The following is a 19381-nucleotide window of genomic DNA, read 5'->3' on the forward strand; positions in this document are numbered from 1 at the left end:
TTTATTCAACCATGGGCCCCACACCCCAAGGAGAGACGGTTCGACAAGAGCAAGCCCGGAGGATGGGCTAAGCACGGAAGGGGCTGGATCAACACAACCTGTTCAGGGCCGGGACCGGGGGAAGCGAGCGAGGCGTAACACTGAAGAGGGAGCCAAACACCTCAATAATCAAGACCAATGACATTTGAAGGCAGTATTTTTAAAAATCAAAACAAACACACACACACACACACAAAAATCCACGAGGAACATCAGAATTTTAAATACAGACAAGATCCAGTGTTGCCATTGTGTGACCTAAATCACTTAGCTCACCCTAATCCCAGTCCTGGGAATCTTATCTTCATTTAAAATATTGATATTTTGTTCATCATGGATTTGTGTGTGTGTTAACTTTGAATTTTAAAAACTATTGCATTTTGATGAAAATACTTTTCATCTTGATTACTGAGGATTCAAGCATGGCTTTAAATTTTGCCCTTAGGTTCTGCGCTAGGCATATGAATTCCAACTGGAGGGATTGGGGCTGTTTAGTTTGGGCAAGGGACATCTCTGGGGATATGGTCACCACAAGCTGGACCTGTGGGGGTCCTAGGAGACCAGTGGAGGAAATTAAAGGAGAAGTAGCAATTCTTTGGCTACTGGAAGGATCTGAGAATCTGACAGGAGGCTGGTCTAGATGATCTATAGGGGAGGCCTCAACCTCTGCTTTCAAGAGGCAGATGCCCCAGGTTTTCCCGAATAATTTCAATCATCTTGTAACCTCAGGATAATGTAAGAAATGCTGTCTTAATTTTTTTTTTAATTTATTTAGTTTGAGAGAGAGAGAGAGAGAGAGAGAGCGCGCATGCCAGGGAAGGGCAGAGAGAGAGAGAGGCAGAGAGAGAATCCCAAGAAGGCTCCATGTTGTCAGCACAGAGCCTAACTCAGGGCTTGAACCCATGAACCATGAGATCATGACCTGAGCCAAAACCGAGAGTTGTACGCTTAACCGACTGAGCCACCCCAGCACCTCAGAAATGCTGTCTCTTGCTTCAAACCTTAGAGACAGGGACTGGGTGTCCTGGAATTTTGGAAGCTCCCCATGCCAGGAGGCTGGCTCTGTTTTAATGGCACTAACTCCCTTCTGGGAGGCCTGTCAGTGAGTAACCCATACCGAGGGGTAAAGTGAACAGCCCCAGGAATAACCACAAAGTATTCCATTCCCAGGCACAGAGTTATGGGGGTGAGGTCAGCCTCCTCACTAGCTCCAAATAAAAATATTAAAATGAAAAAAATTAAAGTCAGTGACCTGGAAGATGCTGTTTTACAGTCAGAGCATTCCCCCCAAGACACCACAAAAAATGATCTTCCCAAAATGCATTCCTGTGTACTGCTCACATTCGTGCATGGCTCACCCATCCTGCCACATCCATGCTGCTTAGAACGACATTCGAGGCCTTCTCATGGTGTCTTATGAACCTTAAGCGCCCCGGCTTCACAGCCCTCGTGTGTAACCATTTCTGTCTTTGGTCTCCTAAGTCCTCAGTTCAGTTATTGTGCTGCCTGCTTTCATGGAATCCTTTGCTTAGTCTTTGTATTTTCCTAATCTTATGTTATTTTGAGGTTGAGTCTAGAGTGTCCCTGGACTCAAGTCTCTGCTGATAAGCTACGAACTTTGACACCTTTAAAAATAACACTTGAAATAAAATGAGTTGTTTCTGTGCATTATTCAGCATCTTAAAGAACTTTCTATATGCTCATTGATTTTTGTATGAAAATATTTCTTCCAGCATTTTCTAGCTAGAGTGTTTTTCCAGCTTCCCTCAGGTGCCAGCATGATCTAAAGAGTTGTTTACAAAATGTGTCCTAATGATTTGCCATTTTTTTGAGAAATCAATAAATCATTCTTATAGAGTTGGCTCTGATTGAGATTAAATAATGGATAAAAAATTTATATATAAATGATTTTATATACATGTGTATATATATAACTTTGCCATGAAGTTTAATTCCTTCAGTGGAGCTGTGGTTGGGTGGAAAAATTAACAACCTGAGCTCAGAGAAGGCAGAAGAGAATTACACCCACTGTTGTTGTCAATTCTGGCTGGTGGTTAGAACTAAGAGACAGATGTTACTATAGTCATTCACCAGGGCCGCCATCACCTGATTCTTGATAACACCCTGATAGGTAATCACGGGGGAACTTCTGAAATACTCAGGAATGCCACATTACTGGCTCTCTCACAGCCCTCCAAGATAAACAGGGAGGGGTTAGTAATGCCTGTGGGAACATGTGGAGACCCTGTCCAAGGTCCTGCTCCCAGTTATGACAGCAATGAAGGGCCAGGCACTGTGTCGGCCACCGTACCATGTGCCATCAGAGGACAGTATTTTTACTGCTACTCTACAGATGAGGAAACAGTGGCTTGGAGAACCCAAGCTCAAGGTCACACAGCTAGTAAGTGGCAAAACTGGGGCTCAAGCCAGTCTGGCCGGTCTATGGCACATGTTTCCCAAAGTCTACTTGAGGGGGTCTGTCCTCCCCTCGAGGCTGACAGGAGCATCAGTGAGCCTGAGAAATGACATTGCAGGTCAGAGGTACATGGAGTGAAACTCTGGCAGAGGGTGAAAGGCAGACTGCCTGTAGTTGGTGCTATAAAAATCACAACTCTATCGCTTACATAAACACTGTGTTTTGTGCTTGCAAAGCACCCATACCTTATCTGATCCTCACAGTTCCTTAGAGGGGCATGCAGTGGATGGCTGGCTATCCCCATTTAACAGGCTCGGAGAGGCCAAGTGATTTGCTCAGAGTCCCACAGCAAAGGCTAGAATAAGAACTGGGTACTTTGTGCCACCATCATCAGACAAGATGATCAAAAGAGATGGGCCTGAGGACTGAAATGGGCAGACCGCGGCACTGACCTTTCCTGAGATGGTCTTGATCTGCTTGGAGCTCAGGGGCTCGAAGTCCACGCCGATGTAGCCCTCCATGGCGGCAAGCAGATTCTTCCGGAGACAACGGGATGAGTTGGCTTCTGTGTGCACCTGCTCCCACCAGGAAGGCTCATACCAGCCTGGGATGATCCATTGGTATTTGCTACCATACATGTTCTCCTCATATGCCTGCAACAGATGGGTTGACCATGAAGGTACCAAGAGTCAAACATTTGTTCAAGGCTTTGTGCCCTGTGAGACAGGTGGAGAGGGCTCAGGCCTCCTCTTACCAGAGAATTTATTAATTTTTCTCCTTGTTATCTCTCAAGAGATCCAAGGTAGTTTACTGGAAACATATATAATAAAATAATAAACACTGAATAAAAATTTAAATATGAGGGCCTGGCCAAAGCCAGATGAGGACACTATAAGAAAACTATAGACTGATATCCCTGATGAATATAGTTCCAAAAATTCTCAACAAAATATTAGTAAACTGAATTTGAGAACACATTAAAAAGATTATACACTATGACCAAGTGGCATTTATCCCTGGGATCCAAGGATTGTTCAGCATTCACAAATCAATAAATGTAATATGTCACTTTATTGGAACTAAAGATAAAAATTATATGATCATTGCAATAGATACTCTTTGTGCACTGTGATGAGCTGTGCACACTTTATTTACTTATTTATTTTTGTAAGAAAGAGAGAGAGAGAGGGAGGGAGCACAAGTTGGGGAGGGCCAGAGAGGGAGTGAATCCCACGCAGGCTCCATATTACCAGTGCAAAGCCCGACATGGGGCTTGAACTCATGGACTGTGAGACCATGACCTGAGCTGAAGTTGGAGGCTTAACCGACTGAGCCACCCAGGCACCCCTGACCTGTGCACACTTTAAAACATGAACCTTAAATAATCCTGCAGTTCATTCCTGGAGAGCCATGAACACGTTGGGAAACAATTGATGTCACACCCCTCTGTGTCTCTTGGCCTACAGCAGAGGCCAGGAGAATGTGACAAGAAGAGACTGATTGCTTTGGACTCCAGGAAGGTTCTGGTTGCCCTTCATTAGGGTCTCGATGCCAAGCCAGGGTCTGCCCACGGCAAGTGGGTCAGAGCCCCTAAGAGCATCTGTACATTGGAGAAAAGTTACTGTCAAGTCTGAGAGTTAGAGGAGTGCTCCTCCATTCCTCCATCTGGGGAGGCAACTCTTTTGAACTCTCTTAACGCCTAAGAAAGCCCGTCCTGCAGTTCGGAGCCTCTCATTGGGGTACACGTGAATTAGAATGTTTGTTCCTTAACTTAAACTCAGATCTCATCTCCACAGCCTCTGTTCATTGGTACAGTGAAGGCTCTGGAGAGTAAACCGAAATCACTTAATGAAAAAGCCTTTCAACTCCCTCAAAGCAGTGATCACATTGCCTTTTCTCTAGACTTCTCTGATGATATGGGACTTTCGCCTCCCCAATTCTAGATGATATACTTCTCATAATGAATCCTCAGATCATAGTCATTTCTCCAGCAGCTACATTATAAATGTTGCCCCCATCACAATTGTAGAAAACATAGGCAGCCCTCATATCTCAATTATGTAATAAAATCCTGGCTCAATAAAGGCAGGCAATCTCCTGGGTTTCCCTCTGATGAATGGGGTTTAGTCCCGAGAAACTTTCTTTTAAAGAAAAGATAATCCCAGATTCTGTCTGGAGGCTAGACTTTTGAACAAAAGGCTCCTCATATTGATCCCAGGTCACTGTATTAATGGCAGAGTCTGTGAGACTTTACAACTCTCATCTTTTACTGAAAGGGAGGAACTCGCATATCTTGAGCCCCTGTTACATGCTTGGCCAATTACACACATGATCTTATTTTATTTTCAAAACAACCTATGAGGTGGTATTATTATTTCTATCATACAGATGAAGAAATTCAGGCTCAGAGGTTGAAGAATTTGCCCAAACACATACAGCTAAGTCAAGGGGACAAGATTCAAAGTCCACTTTTGGAAATTCCCCTCTTTTCTTAGCAAAATAAAGAAAACTTTTTGGGAGCTTTCTCAACCTTAAAAGGTGGAGGCAAAAAGACAGCCGCTCTTATTAGGAAGGTTAAAGAGGTTAAAGAGGTTAAAGGTTAAAGAGGAGTCAACAGATGCAGAGCGAGGACGAGGGGAGCTCTACTCAGACACAGGCAGGTCTGCCTTCCTCTCTGAGGACAAAGACCTCGTGATAATTTAGAGGCAGCACAGAACAGGAAGTCAGAAGCCTCCCAGGGACCTGCTGTGACAGCTCTCTGACCTACCCTTGTCTCATTAGGAGCTGTTCCTTGCGAATGAATTTTCCAGAAAATAGAAGCTTAGTCCATCTGAAGGACGACACATCTTGTTTAGAACATGAGTCAGTCTGGATGAAGATAAACATTTTTCTACTGACCTTCTGTAACAAACAAAAAGGGAGACCACAGTCCAGCAACACTAGATTCTCTGCCACACACCAGCTGGGTAACTCTGGTGCACGACTCCTTGGGTCTCGGTTTTCCTATCTATAGCCTGTGGAAGGCAAAGCCTATCTCATTGGGTTGGTGTAAGAACTACATGAGATAATATGTGTACCGTGTCCGGCCAGCACTACATTCAGGAACATTTTAGGAACTCTTTCTTGTTCCCTTCTCCTTTCTGTAACGCATAGCTTTATTTTGTACACCAGTCACTGTTGTGGGCTGGGCACAGTAATGCTGCTGGGTCTAGGGTGTCACTCTTCATGGCCATCCAGTCCCTGTCCTCTCTGAACTTGCTGGTTTTAAACTGCTATGGCTTGGAACGAGGGGCACCTGGGCTGTTAAACATATGTGCAGAACAAAAGTAAATAGGCTTTGAGTGAGGGTCTAAGAGGGTTTCCTGCAAGGTAGGTGGACTGGTTTAAATACACCATCCACCATTGAAAGCAACTGAGGGGAAGGCTCCAGTCCTCCATTCTGACATTTCTGTCTTCAGAAGGGCTGCGGTTGTTATGCTCGTGAGCTGGGAGTAGCTGCTGGTGTGCTAGTCTGTCTCCTTTGTCAAAGGGACAGTTTTTGTAGGGTGGGGTCCGCTCTTCCCTGGGTTCCCCACTGCTCAGCACAGTGGCTGGTGTGCACAGGGCACCCGATAGGTGGTTGTGAGGTCACTAAAGGAACACCTTTCTGGTTTACACAGTCACCTCAGTTTTCACTTTCTCTGCCTTCGGTGGGAATGTGATCTCAAGACCTGTGGGCCACCAAAGAGCCCTGCCACGTGGCAACAAGCAGTCCTGAGCTCACCTTCTTCCGTCTCATGGACCGCTTTGGTTCTTACTGGCTGCAGACAGGTAACCACGATGTGAATTATTTTAAAAAATCCAATTTCCCCTTCTTATAATGTTTCCTTTTGCCTCCTCCCCTCCCCATGCAAGAAGGACATTTCCCTTTTCATATTACAGTTCACAACAATGACAGTAATAAACCCTCACATTGGGAAGGCAGTTAACAGTTGGGATGATGGTCTCCCTTCCATGGCCTTATTTAGGCCTCTTGACAATCCTGTGAGACAGATGGGGCAGGGACTGCTCCTTCCATTTTAGAGGGGAGGCAGCTGGGGACCAGAGGTGTAAAGTGACCTGCCTGAGGTCACACAGCTGGTGGGGCTAAAACCAGAACCCAGGCGTGAGTGTTAGAGAATTTAGAATAGACCCCCGAGGGGGGAGGGAGAAGACAAAAGTGACAAGACCTGCTCAAGCTGTGCTAAGCCCAAATGAACACTTTGCCACAGGGCTATAAATAGCTTTGCCGGAGTCTGCTCTTCCCCTGGTGGCAGTTCCAGGCTCAAGAACACAGCAACATGCTGCAAAGTTTGCAAAGCGGCATTTGGATGGCAGAGATACGGTTGTATCCATCTGATCTGCACTCTGACCCCGACACAGGCAGGAAGGCTTTTTTGGGGTGAGGAGTGGGGTGGGGAGTCTCTGCTCTGAGCAGCCCCTCCCTCTGTCACCCACCCATAAGAAGACACTGAGCAGACTCTCTTCGGGATCTTCCAGACCTGCCAGAAGAATTGCTTCCTAACCAGATAAGGCTCCAAGCCCTGGAGGGCGGGTTCCATCTGAGGGTCTGACACGGAATAAACAGCCAACAAAAAAGCTCTACAGAATTCCTCAACAAAGCCACCTGCAGACCCTAAGATAAAGCCCATCTCAAAATACCCACCGTCCAATAAGAGGAAAGAGGAAAGTGGGACAAGAAGGTGGATGGTGTCCCATGCCATGTGGAAGGCAGGCAGCCTGGGGCTTTGGGTCAAGAGGCAGACAGCCACTCGGTCTGTTCTGGAGCGGAAACAATGGCTGGAAATGCCACTCAGGAAAGAATCCCAGTGCATGGCACGGAGAGAAATCACAGCCACACCTCCACTTGGGTTTGGCTCAAAGCAGAACATGAGGTCTGTCTGCAGTTTTTGGAGAAGGGAGATGGCCAGCGACCACTGTGGTGTCTTCATGGATCATTTTTTATTAATTTATTTCTCCCGGAGTTATTACCCACCATGTGCCAGCTGTCTGAAAGGCCCTGGGGATACGGAGAAGGGTGGCGGGGATAAAATCCAGTTTCCTCCCCCAAAAGAGATTACATTCTCCAATACAGAGCATTATTTTCCTTTTCAAAATGGGCCATTTCTGGACCTCAGATGGTAATGCACAGGGTTTTATGAGTAAAGGTTTATGAGTAAAACTTGACAAGCAAGGTTTTGAAGTAAAAGGCATTAAATTAATTTGCTCCATTTTTTCACTTTTTCTCATTGTTCTTCCTTAGATTTTCATATGGAAAGACCCCTTGTTACCTTTACCTGGAACACAGAATGCTTAATACAATCTTGTAGAGACCATCTGAGAGTAAACTCACCAGCCCAACAATGGTCTATTCCATTCTCAGATGCCTGAGACTTTACATAGACAAACAAAAGAAGACTGCAGACATTTACTGAGGGCTCATCAGGCCCTGTGCCAAGTGTTTTTGCTCATCTAATCTTCACAATGATCCTATGAGACAGGTGCTTTATTATCCCCACTTTACAGATGAGAAAACTGAGGCTCCCAGAGTGTCAACACAAGTCCAAATTCAGCACCCAAGCAGAAGACCGACTCCTGAGCTCTAAACTCTGTCCAGGGTCTCCAGAAATGTCAGCCTCGTGGCCTTTCCCTCCTCCCTGGTAAATCGGGAGATGATCAGGCAGGTTCTCATTTTGTTCTTGAGCCTTCAGGGTAAAATAGCTGTGTGACCGTGGCTTCAGGTCACTGCTCTCTCCTCACTCCTGGTGTGTTTTCAGTTCCTGCCTCTCTCCTGAAAGGTGCACCAGGAGCTGAGTAGGATACCCCAGGCAGTGTCTCTCTAGCAGACAGCTGAGGGGCCACCTTCCCTGAGTGTGGACATAGCGCCTGAGGTCCCCTTGGCTCCTGGCAGCTATGCTTACACTGGGGACTCACAGCAGCCTTGAGGTCAACCAAGACCCCAAAGTCTCTTTTGTTCTAAATGCACAGTACTTACCTCAGCTATGCCTCTACACCACCATGGACATAGGCAGCTTGATTTGTGCTAATGTCACCTTCTAGTAGGACTATTAGATCTAATCTTCTTAGATTTAATCAAACATTCCATCCAGCCTGTTAGGGTTCTTTGCACCTTGGATCTGTCATCCAACATATTTCACAACTTCCAAAATTCCTACAAAGTCTGCTTTTTATAATCTCATTCAAGTTACTGACAAAAGATCAAAGAGAACAGAGGCCTAAGGCCCATCACAAGAGACTATACCTGGAATAGGCTCAGTCTAAGAGGAAGAGCTTATTGGGGAAATAACGACTCACAGGACTGGGCTCCCATTCTGTTGCTTCTTCTCTGACCTGGGGCAGGGGACGGGAGCCAGGGTATCAAAACCCAAAGATTTAGTTTCTGTGCTAGAATTCGTGCAAGTACTTAGGTTAAAACATCATACGGAAAAAAAGATGATTAGATTGGGAATCAGGTGGGGTGCCTGAGTGGCTCAGTTGGTTGAGCGTCCGACTTCATGATCTCATAGTCCATGAGTTCAAGCCCTGCATCGGGCTCTGTGCTGACAGCTCAGAGCCTGGAACCTGCTTCGGATTCTGTCTCTGTCTCTGTCTCTCTCTCTCTGCCCCTCCCCTGCTTGTGCACTCTCTCTCAAATATAAATAAACATTAAAAAAAAAAAGACTTTTAGATTGGGGATCAGGTGAAGGGGATGGAGCCTTGGCTCTGCCACAAACTGGGCCTCTATTCCCTCATCTGTAAAGTGGAATAATGATAGTTGTTTCACATGGTTATTGAGAAGATTAAATGAGGTAAGGCATTTAATAAAACTACTTTGTGTAGCCTATCACACACCAGACAATTGTAAAGAATTCAGGGGTAGGTACTGAACAGTTGAGAGATTATTCTAAACTTAGGCTCTGAGCCCTGTTCCAGGGCTGGGAGGGGGTCCGAGGCACCTCACCCTTGAGGTCTGGCCTCTCGGCGGGAGAGGCTGTGCCGTAGAGCAGGCCTCCATCAAATGTGGGTGAGTAGATGGGCAGAGAATTAGCCGACAGGGCTTAGACCAGGAATTAGCCAGTAGGTTTGTTCAACCGAGGTCCCTAGTTCCTCCCAGGACTGTACTGTTCTGAGCCCCGGAGGCTTAGCTCCCCGCAAAGAGGAAAGCGCAGTGAAAATAACACTTCTGCTTCCAACAACCGCTTCCAGTCCTATATTCCGCTCAGACCAGGCAGTCAGAACGAGTCTGAGAAAAAGCTTCGTGAAACCCCCCCAAAGACACAGTGCCGTGACCAAAGTTTTACTTACACAACAGAACACTTTTGCTGCCATATTCTGGTCAAACTGGCCGAGGATGATCCTCACGTCATTGCCCTGCGGACAGAAGGACATGTAAGTGAAGCAGAGTGGATGACAGGCACACCAGGGGGCTTGAGGCCTCGGGCATGGAACATTCTTGCACCCCCGGCTCTGCGGCCAAGAACTCTGCCCTCTCGTCCCACCCCAGCCTGGATACTCTGGTCCTCTCTGGGGCTAGCTTCCCCTTGGCTCTTGGTGCCGCCCTCCCTGGCCTCAGGGACATGCCCTGAGACAAGTCTGCACAGGCTGGTGGCTCTGAGGGGTCTTGGCAGCATCCCTGATCTCCTTCCCCAAGGGCAGGCAAACCCTGCAGGGCACAGAGACAGCGTCTATTCTCCTTCCTCATACACGGAATATGACATCCAGGAAAACTGAAGCCAGAGGAGAGAAAGGAGCTTCAAGGTCCCCGGGGGAGTTGATGGCAGAAATAGGGCTGCAGCACCCCCCACCCTCACTCCAGTATTTTAGACTTTTCTATACCTTCCTGGAACCCACGAAGCTTCCCAATTAAGAAGTGCCAGAGTCTCTTTGAGTTCTGAGCTTTGTTCAAATCTCAGCTCCACCAACAAGCTTCAGGGTATCTCAGGCCACTCCTTTTTCCATCTTAGTCTTAATTTCCTCACCTGTAAAATGGGGATAATGCCAGGGCCTAATTCCAGGGTTGCTGGGAGAATTAAATGAGATGATCCTCAAACTGCTTCACACAGTTCCTGGCACATAGTGAGTGCCCAGTAAGTGCTAGCTAGTGTTAGGATTTTATAACCTCCTCCCAACCCGTCTTTAACTCCAAGAAAAACTTATATTTGAAAACTCTGTAAATGGGATTGCACTTATTATCTCTGTGTGTATTGAACAGCAGCTCCTGTAACTCATTTATTCATTCAACAAACAGTTACTGGGCGTTTGCCTGAGGCTCCGTCCTGGGTTAGGGTTGCCGTGTGGGACAGGGATCCAGGCAGGGCCCTGCTCTGTAGAGAACAGGTTAAAGGTGGATGTGGCAGGCAGCATCCAGCCCAGCCCTGGCCCTCCGGCCTGCACCCCACCCCAGTCACTCCCTGCCCTCCACCCTGAGGCTCAGCCTTGCAGGTGGTGCTGCCTTCCCGCCTTGCATCCCATCCTCTCCAGCAGGCCTCAAGGCCCTTTGATGCATAAAGAAGAGAAACATGCCTTTAAAGATCAGTTTTTAGCATCTTTCAAAATTGGAAAGTGCTGACTGGGAGGCCATTTTACTCATCATGTACTTTAGCAAAATAAAAAAGGCTTGGATTCTAAAATCATCCTTCGTTTGCAAGCAAGAATGGAAAGAAGAGGGGGGAAAAAAAAAACCCTGCTCTGAAAGGACTTTAAAAGATCGTTAACAGAGCAGTTGAAGGAAGGCAAGCCTTTGTCATCACCATGTCTGCAAGGCTATAAAAAGTCCTAAGCTGCTTCCGTTCTATGGACATGCTCCCAGGCACACTGCAGGGTTTTTCTGCTTGTTTGTTGAAATCTTTTAGCCTTTTTTGCTGCTAATAGTATTCAGCCAGCCAGCCAGCAAACACTTATTGAGCATCTACTTTGTGCCAAGCTCTGTGTTGCTAAACATGGTATAGAAGAAATAGTTTATTGGATTTTAGAGGTAGAGAGACCTTAGTTCAAATCCCAGCTCCACCACTGACCAGCTGCGTGACCCTGAGTCTAAATCCCCTAGAGCCTCAATTCTCTCATTTTCAAAAGAGGGCTAATCCTACCTACGTTGCCGGGTGGCCGGAGGATGCATGCTAATGAAACCCACTCATTAGCTTCCATGATGCTTCCTCCTGGCTCATTCCTACCTCCTGGTCCTTCCTTCTCAGACTCTGAATCAGCTCATCATCTTTCTGCCAGTCCCTGACTGCTGGTGTTCCACACAGTTGTGCCCTTAGCTCCGTGCCCTCAGTACTCTCCTTGGGCAGCCTCATTCACGGCCCCAGCCGCAACTGCCCACTGTGTGCTGTGGAGGCCCGACCACTCTCCCCAGCCCTGACCTTTCTCCAGCTGCCCGCTGGAGCCCTCCACTCGGATTCTCCCAAGTACCTCAAGTTCAGCACATCCCAAGCTGAACGCATCATCTTTCCCAATGAGCCCTTTCCCCGTCCGGTGTTGTCCATCTTTGAGAACCGTGTCACCACCCTCTCACCCACCAGGTTCACTCGCCTCTATCTAACCAGGACCCGCTGGCTACCTGCTCACCAGTGCCACGTCAGCCCCGTCCCTGCAGCCCCACCCCGCTGGGTTGGCCACCGTCATTCTCAACTCATTGAACTACAACTGCCTCCTGGTTGGGTCCCCACCCTTAGTCCTGCTCCATCTACCCCGGTCTCCATAAAGCAAACAAAGGAATCATTCCAAAATTCAAATGTGATCACATAAAACCTTTCCATGGCTCCCTGAGCTTTACAGGTCAGCTCTGAGCTCCGTAATAGAACATTCGAGATGATTTACCAGCCGATTACTGCTCACGTCTTGTCTCAAATCACACTGTTCTCCCCACTCTTCCAGGGTATCAGAACGAGCTGCCTGCGGTTGTCTACAACAGCTCTGCCATTCATGCGTTCATTCATTCGTCCATTTCCCCACCCCAGCCCCTTTCTTTCTGCAAGCTCATCCGTCTCAAATGCCCTTCCCCCTCCCCCCACTCCTTTGCCTGGAAAGCTGCTGCTCACCCTTCATGCTTTAGCTCAGGCACCTCTACTCCAAGAAGCCATCTTTGTCCCATTAGGCTTGGTGGTCATTTGCTCCTCTGTGGGCCCAGAGCACTCTGTGCGGCCCTCTGTCATGGCACAAGTCCACTTGCTTGTCTGTCTTCCCCACTGGACTGAGGGTAACTTGATTCATCTCTGGGTCCCCAGCTGAGGGGGATGGGGCACGCCACATATATCAATAAAAATAGGTGTTGGATGCATGATTAAGTGGGTGAATGCTATCTGAGCTACCAAGCACACTGGCTGGCCTGCATTCCCTTATTCAGTGACTGCTATGGTCACCACCGAACTAATATCCTGCTAGCCTAGGGCCTCAGCATGATCGGGGTCACCACATCTTCATGGTTGACCACCTGACCACCTACCTGCCGATAGATAAATAACCAGCTCTACCACTTATGGACCATTTAGTGTCTCTGTTGCCATGACAACCAAGTTGCATGGACCAGTTGGTTCTGTGCTCCTGGACTGTTAGTACTGGATGGAACCAAGGGATCACTGATCTAGTGAGCCCCTTCCTAGAGAGACAAAAGGCTTCCCCCAAGACTGCACGGCACCCCGCACCCACTGCTCTCACCTTGGTCGCCCTCCGATGGTCAGAGAAAGATCCTAGACAGAACCAGGTGGTGCCTGCTGCAGGGAGCTATTCACACCCACTCTGATCCTAGCCAGTAAGAGGTGGCAAGATCCTGTAGTGCCTGGGAGGGATGAGCCAGCACCCAGTGCAGCTGAAGCCTGGAATCCCGGGGTGGGCAGTGGACAAAGGGAGATGCAAGTGGCCAGGGGTCCTTAGCAGGAGCCTTGAAAACAGTCGAAAGAGGTTGAAGGGCTTCTCAAAATGGGATATGTGTACTCCCGGAGCATGAGGACTTTTCTTGAGAATATGAAAAGCACGGGTATACCTGGTTTTCCTTTCCAGAGTAGCAATTAATTGGAAGATGCAGGGCTGAGGGGAAATGTTTCAGCGTTCAGGAGTCTTAAAAATTTTTAACACATGCCTGCTCTCACAAAAGTTCTAGAATCACGCTGTTCGGTGTTACATAACTTGTATCTCTTCCTGAGAATCCGGAAAGTAGAAAGACAAATTTTGCCTTGGCAGTGGTCCCTGCATCTGGCCACGCCTCCCACCTCCCTGCCAGGGGTGGAAGCACACTCTCCTTTGTGGTGGGAAGGACTTTGGGGCAGAATGAGGAGTACCAGGGGGGTACAGGAGGAGAGCTGTGAATGCCCCTGGTCATCAGAGGGACAGAACAGAGTTGTGACGGTGCAGAGAACCCAGAATGTGACAGAGGGCAGGGTCCAAAAATCCTGTGCCTTCCCACACACTCTTGATTCTGCAGGGGACCACCAGGGGTGAAAGGTGACATGAGGTGGGACAAAGGACAACTTGTGCTCAAACGGTTAGATCTAAGGTTGGAGACCATATGGAGGCCTATGTTCACACAAGAGGCCTCGCCTACGGGGAAGGGGCAAAAATGGAAGGAAACAGCGACAGGGTGGGAGGTCTGGGGAGGGGTACTCAGCCCAAACCTTGGATGGATTTCCTTTCCTCCTTCCTGGGTCCTTCTCATCTGTTGTCTAGAGTCTCTTTGTCTCTGGGACCCTTAAAGCAAGCTAAAATCACACACACACACACACACACACACACACACACACACCCCACATAAGAAGGAAATCCCAATTCAAAGACCTTGTGTATGACAATAAATTCTATATATATATAAAAAGAAGGCAAATAAAGGGGGAGTTTTAATAAAAGATTTTTTAAATGAGAAGAAAAAAAGAAACTAATATAACCTTGTATGTCAACTGTACTTCAATAAAAAAGGAAATTTATGTACAGAGAATAACAAAACAAAGAGCTTGTATATAACCTCCAGTTTGCAGGGGATTCTAGCAAAATAAAAATCAAGGACAATTCCTAAGTGCTTTTCTAACCATGGTACTAAGCAGTCATCAGCCCCACCCAAGGAGAGAGCCGTTATTATTATGTCCACTCCAGAAAGTTTCATGAGTGAGCCGAAACTTTTCTGAGGGTGGCAGACACTGCTGGCCCTCCTGGATACTCCCTCCCCACTTCCCCCCAGCCCCCCCCCACCCCCCCCACCCCCCCCACCCCCCCTGCAGCCAACCAGGACTGTTGCATCCATCCCGTGCAGGGTGGGCGGCTTACAGCTTACAGCTCACTTTCACTGGCTTCTCTGGAGAACTGCCCCCAGCTACAGAGAACTTCCTGGCCCTAAAGGCCACGCTGGGTGCCACATTCTGCAGCACCCAGTGACCCGACTGAGGTCTCGGAAAGGTGGGACCAGCTGTGTGGTCCAGACACCCCGGGGGGGGCCAGGCTAACATGGTCTCCAGCCAAGACAGCATTCTGGCCCAGCTCCCCTCTTGCCTTACCCTGCCTCCCTCCCTTCTCCTGAGCGTGCTCTCATAAAGCTCTTTCACCAGAACCTCGGGCTCTGTTTCTAGGGAGTTCAACCTAAGGCACCAGGTCACACAGGTAGGCAGTGGTGGTGCCGGCCTCCACCCCGGCTGGGCCCAGCCCCAGAGCCTGAGCACTTGACCACTGCCCCTATATATATTCTCCCAGGCTGAGCAAACATCCAGTCTGCAGCAACAACTCACAGAGGAAAGTCCCGCAGACTTCCGTGTGGAGGCACTGGAACAGCAGATGTGATCCTGAGGCGTTAAAATAGCTGGTGTACATTTAAAACAGCAGGAAAGCAGAAGGCCACCCCATCCTGCCTTCCCCGTGGCAGGGGTGTGGGGTCCCGCTGGAAAGGCAAGGTCAACCCGGACACTGGGTTGTCTGGCATCTCCTGCCGCCTGTGCACCTGTCTTGGCCCACATGTGATCACTTCCTGGTTTCTCAGGTGCCCAGCCCCACAGACCCACTGGGCTGCCGAAAAATCAGATGAAACTGTGTACAAAAGTTGTGGAAAGGGAGGAGGTATGACAAGCCCCAGGGCGGTCAAACTTTTAGAGGCTGGCCGTGGTGGGGCTGGGAGGTGGCTTGACTGGGGCCAGTGGGCACTGAGGAAGGGGCCAGGGACTCAGGCCACTCTCGCCCCTTGACTCTGGCTGTGAGACCTGGGATGAGTCCAGCAGGGTTAGCCTAGATGCTTCCCAAAGTCCCTCCTGGCCCTGACACACTGATTCCATACCTGGAATGAGTACTTTTATTTAGCTCAAGTTAAGTTTTTCTTAGACCCTTTTTTTCCCTCACCAGAGAAATGTCCTTAAAGGCAGAGAAGCAAGAGATATATATTCTTGTTGTTGTTACAACAATCTTTTTATTCTGATTAGCCCTCCTGTTTATTTTTCATTTTTATCTATCTATCTACCTAGGTGATTATGGTTGACACACAATGTTATATTAGTTTCAGGTGTACAACACAGTGATTCAACAAGGCTGTACCTTAGGGAGACATATACTCTTAAAGAAGAGAGCAAAGAGGGAATAGCCCATAGCAGCCCACTGGGAAAGCATGCCATTTCTGGAAAGTTTATTATTTTGAAAATTCACATACATTTAGCATTCCAATAACATACCTATGTTTATCTCAAGATAAAAATAATGCGTTTCTCCCCATGTTTCTGAGCAAAACTGGCCTGCTGGAATGTACCACGTTTATTCTGTAGCTCTGCATCCCCTCGGGGTGCCTATATGAACTCTACTTTCCGGGAGCCAAGCAGCATTCTGGCCTATAGGGTGTGGGGAGGGGGGACTTCCCACTAGGCCTCTCTCATGGAGCACGGGGGGCAGCAGTCCACCCGAAAGTCTGTTTTTGTGGTCCTCCTATGATAGGCAGACAAATGGTCCCCCCAAAGTGTCCATTTCCTAATCTCCAGAACCTACAGGTATGGTCTGTGACGTGCAAGGGGGAGTTAATGTTGCAGATGGCATTAAGGTTGCTAATCGGCTGGTTTATAAATTAGGGAGATTTTCCTGGAATCAGAACCCTGAATGATAGGCTAGAGGCTACTCCGGGGAAGGTAGAGAAAGCAAACAAAATGAACAGAGCAGGACAGTGGAAGCCTGGCGCTCTCCCCCTCACAGCCCGACGCTTCAGAGCCAGCACCATGGAAATACCCAGGGGCAGACTCCGGGCCCCCGCCCAGTCCTGCCTGGCAACAGTTAACTTTAAAGCCCCATGTTCGGAACAGGCCTGGAAGGAGCTTAAAGGCCTCGGGACTCCATCACACAGAGATGGTTTTTCTTGACTTTCTTTAGGCGAACTTTGGTACATATCTGCTAAATCAGCCTGATTAATTTCATTATTTGGTTCCTCTGTGTTCTTGCTTATTTTTGCCTGGGTGATCTGTCCAAGACTGAGAGAAATGTTATGGCTCCCAATGCTATTGTGTTTCTGTCAATTCTCCTTTGTATTTTAACAGGCTTTTCTTTATATATTTCAGTGAGATGTAATTTAGAGCAATAATGGTCCATGATTGTGTTATTCTCATGGTGAATTGTACCCCTATCTATAGAGAATGACTCTCCTTAATCCTGTTTAATGCCTGTACCTTGAATTCCCTTTGGGTCTCAAATGAACACTGGGGTTCTTGCTTCGGTTGGGTTTGCCTGACCTATCTTTGGCTGGTCTTTTACCTTTGACCTTTCTGTGTCACTTTCTCTGTTGTCAACAGCTATAGTTAGTCCTTCAAAAATACAGTTCTCTGTCTTTGCCTTTTGATAGGGAGTTTGACCTCTTTGAATTTACGGTCAGAAGGACTGTATTTGGTCTACAATTATATGTTATGCTTTCTGGTTTTCACATTTTCTTTCTGTTTTTCAGTATGTGGACTAGGTTTTCCCTGCTTCCCTTTTCTGTGCTTCAGAAGCTTTGGGTTCTATTTGCATTATAGTATATTTACCATCAAGTTATTCAAAGCCTTCTTTAGCTTGTATGTTTCTCCTTAGGAAACTCATGAACAAAATGGTCTCTATTGAGTCCCTCTGCTACTTAAGACCAGGAGGTTACCACCCATATTTTTTACTTGCCCACTTCTTTGGTTACGTTAATGGAATATGGATTTTAACATCTCAATTATTATTACCAGATGTATTTTTGCACTCTATGTATATGTACGTTTGCTTTCAAAATGAACTTTTGCATCTATATACCATTTAAAATTTTTTTTAATGTTTATTTATTCTTGAGAGAGAGGGAGAGACAGAGAGTGAATGGGGAGGGGCAGAGAGAGAGGGAGACACAGAATCCGAAGCAGGCTCCAGGCTCTGAGCCGTCAGCACAGCACCCAATGCAGGACTCGAACTCACAAACCGCGAGATCATGACCTGAGCCGAAGTCGGACACTCAGCCGACTGAGCCACCCAGGCGTCCCAGCATCTGTATACCATTTTAGAACAATTATTTAGACTCAGCTCTCTGTCTATGGGTTCTGGTGGCCCCTGATCAGCAGTTTCTGCCATGACCTCAGCTATGAAGTTTGCCATTGTTCTTGGCTGGCTGACGTAGGACTTCAAGGATTAACTTCGAGAAAGGCACCTGGCTGGTATGCCACATGAGCTACACACATGGGAGAATGTCTCCCAGCTGCTCCATTGTCTCTGGGATTGAACGCTGCAGAGGAGCTGAGGTGGCCTGGTTTTTGCACCTTTGTGGGAAATTCGTTTTCTTCTGGCCTAGATACTTGTAGATTTCCCCCTTTATATTTGTACTTCAAAGCTTTTGCTAAAATGTGTGTTGGTATGACTCTCTTTTCACCAATTCTGCTAGAATGTGGGAAGGCCAGCTAGACGCACATACAGTGTGCACATTGTACATTTCCTCATGAAATTGTCGATATGGTACTTCAAAAATGGTTGACTATTAGCAATTTTGTCAATCCAATCTAGTAGGACCCTCCTGAGCCCCCTTAAATTTGTCTTCTGTTTAGAAAACAAACTTCTTATTTGAGAATAGTTTTAGAAAGATAACAAAGAGAGAAGGTTCTCATATGTTCCTCACCCAGGTTCCCCTATTATTAATATTTTATGTTCGTGGGGCACATTGTTATAATTAATAAACCAATATTGATTATTATTAGCTAAAGCCCATACTTTAATCAGATTTCCTTAGTTGTTTTTTTTTTTGTTTTTTTTTTTTTTTTCTCTAATGTCCTTGCTCTATCCCTGGATTGCATCCAGGGTAACACATTATATTTAGTTGTCATGTCTCCATAGGCTCCTTTTGGCTCAGACATTCCTTATTTCTGAAGACCTAGACAGTTTTGAGGAGTGTTTTGGGAAATGGCTTCCACTAGAATTTGCCTGATGTTTTTCTCATGGTTAGGCTTAGGGCATGGGTTTGGGGAAGGAAGACCCACTGAGGTAAATTGCCCTTCTCATTTCCTCATATCAAGGGTGTAGCCTATCACCGTGACTTACTGCTATTGATGTTGACCTCGGTCACCCAGCTGAGGTCGTGTTTATTAGATTTTTCCATCATCAAGCCACTCTTCTCCCTGGTTTCTACAGTGGACTCTTTGGAAAGAAATCACTTAAGAAGCGGGTCATTCTGCTCTACCTCCATGGACCTGAAATATCTACGTAAATTATTTGGAATTCTTCTGTATAGGATATTTGCCTGATCTTTCCCATTTATTTATTCAATCATTCACAGCAGTATGGACACATGGATATTTATTTTATACTTTGGGTTTTAATCCAATACTGTTTTATTTTATTGCTGAAATTGTCCCAGCGTTGGCCACTGGGAGCCCTTGCACTCAGCCGCACTCCTTTACTTTCTGGCACTAGAAGATGTTCCAGGATCATCGTGCATATTTCCTGCCCCAGTCCTAGAATCAGCCATTTTCC

The 19381-nt window shown here is 47.1% G+C and overlaps 1 protein-coding gene across 1 annotated transcript in view; it reads right to left on the bottom strand.

Moving 5' to 3' along the window:
* The window catches only part of GABBR2 (gamma-aminobutyric acid type B receptor subunit 2), a 235915-nt gene that overhangs the window by 149533 nt on the left and 67001 nt on the right, over window positions 1-19381 (bottom strand). The window contains exons 5-6 of the mRNA XM_042912093.1: window positions 9779-9844; window positions 2908-3108 (exon numbers count right to left, since the gene is read on the bottom strand). Of these exons, the coding sequence (XP_042768027.1) occupies window positions 2908-3108; window positions 9779-9844 (267 nt within the window). The remainder of the gene's footprint in view (window positions 1-2907; window positions 3109-9778; window positions 9845-19381) is intronic.

This window comes from Panthera leo, chromosome D4 (genome assembly GCF_018350215.1).
Source record: "Panthera leo isolate Ple1 chromosome D4, P.leo_Ple1_pat1.1, whole genome shotgun sequence".
NCBI classification, from domain to species: domain Eukaryota; kingdom Metazoa; phylum Chordata; class Mammalia; order Carnivora; family Felidae; genus Panthera; species Panthera leo.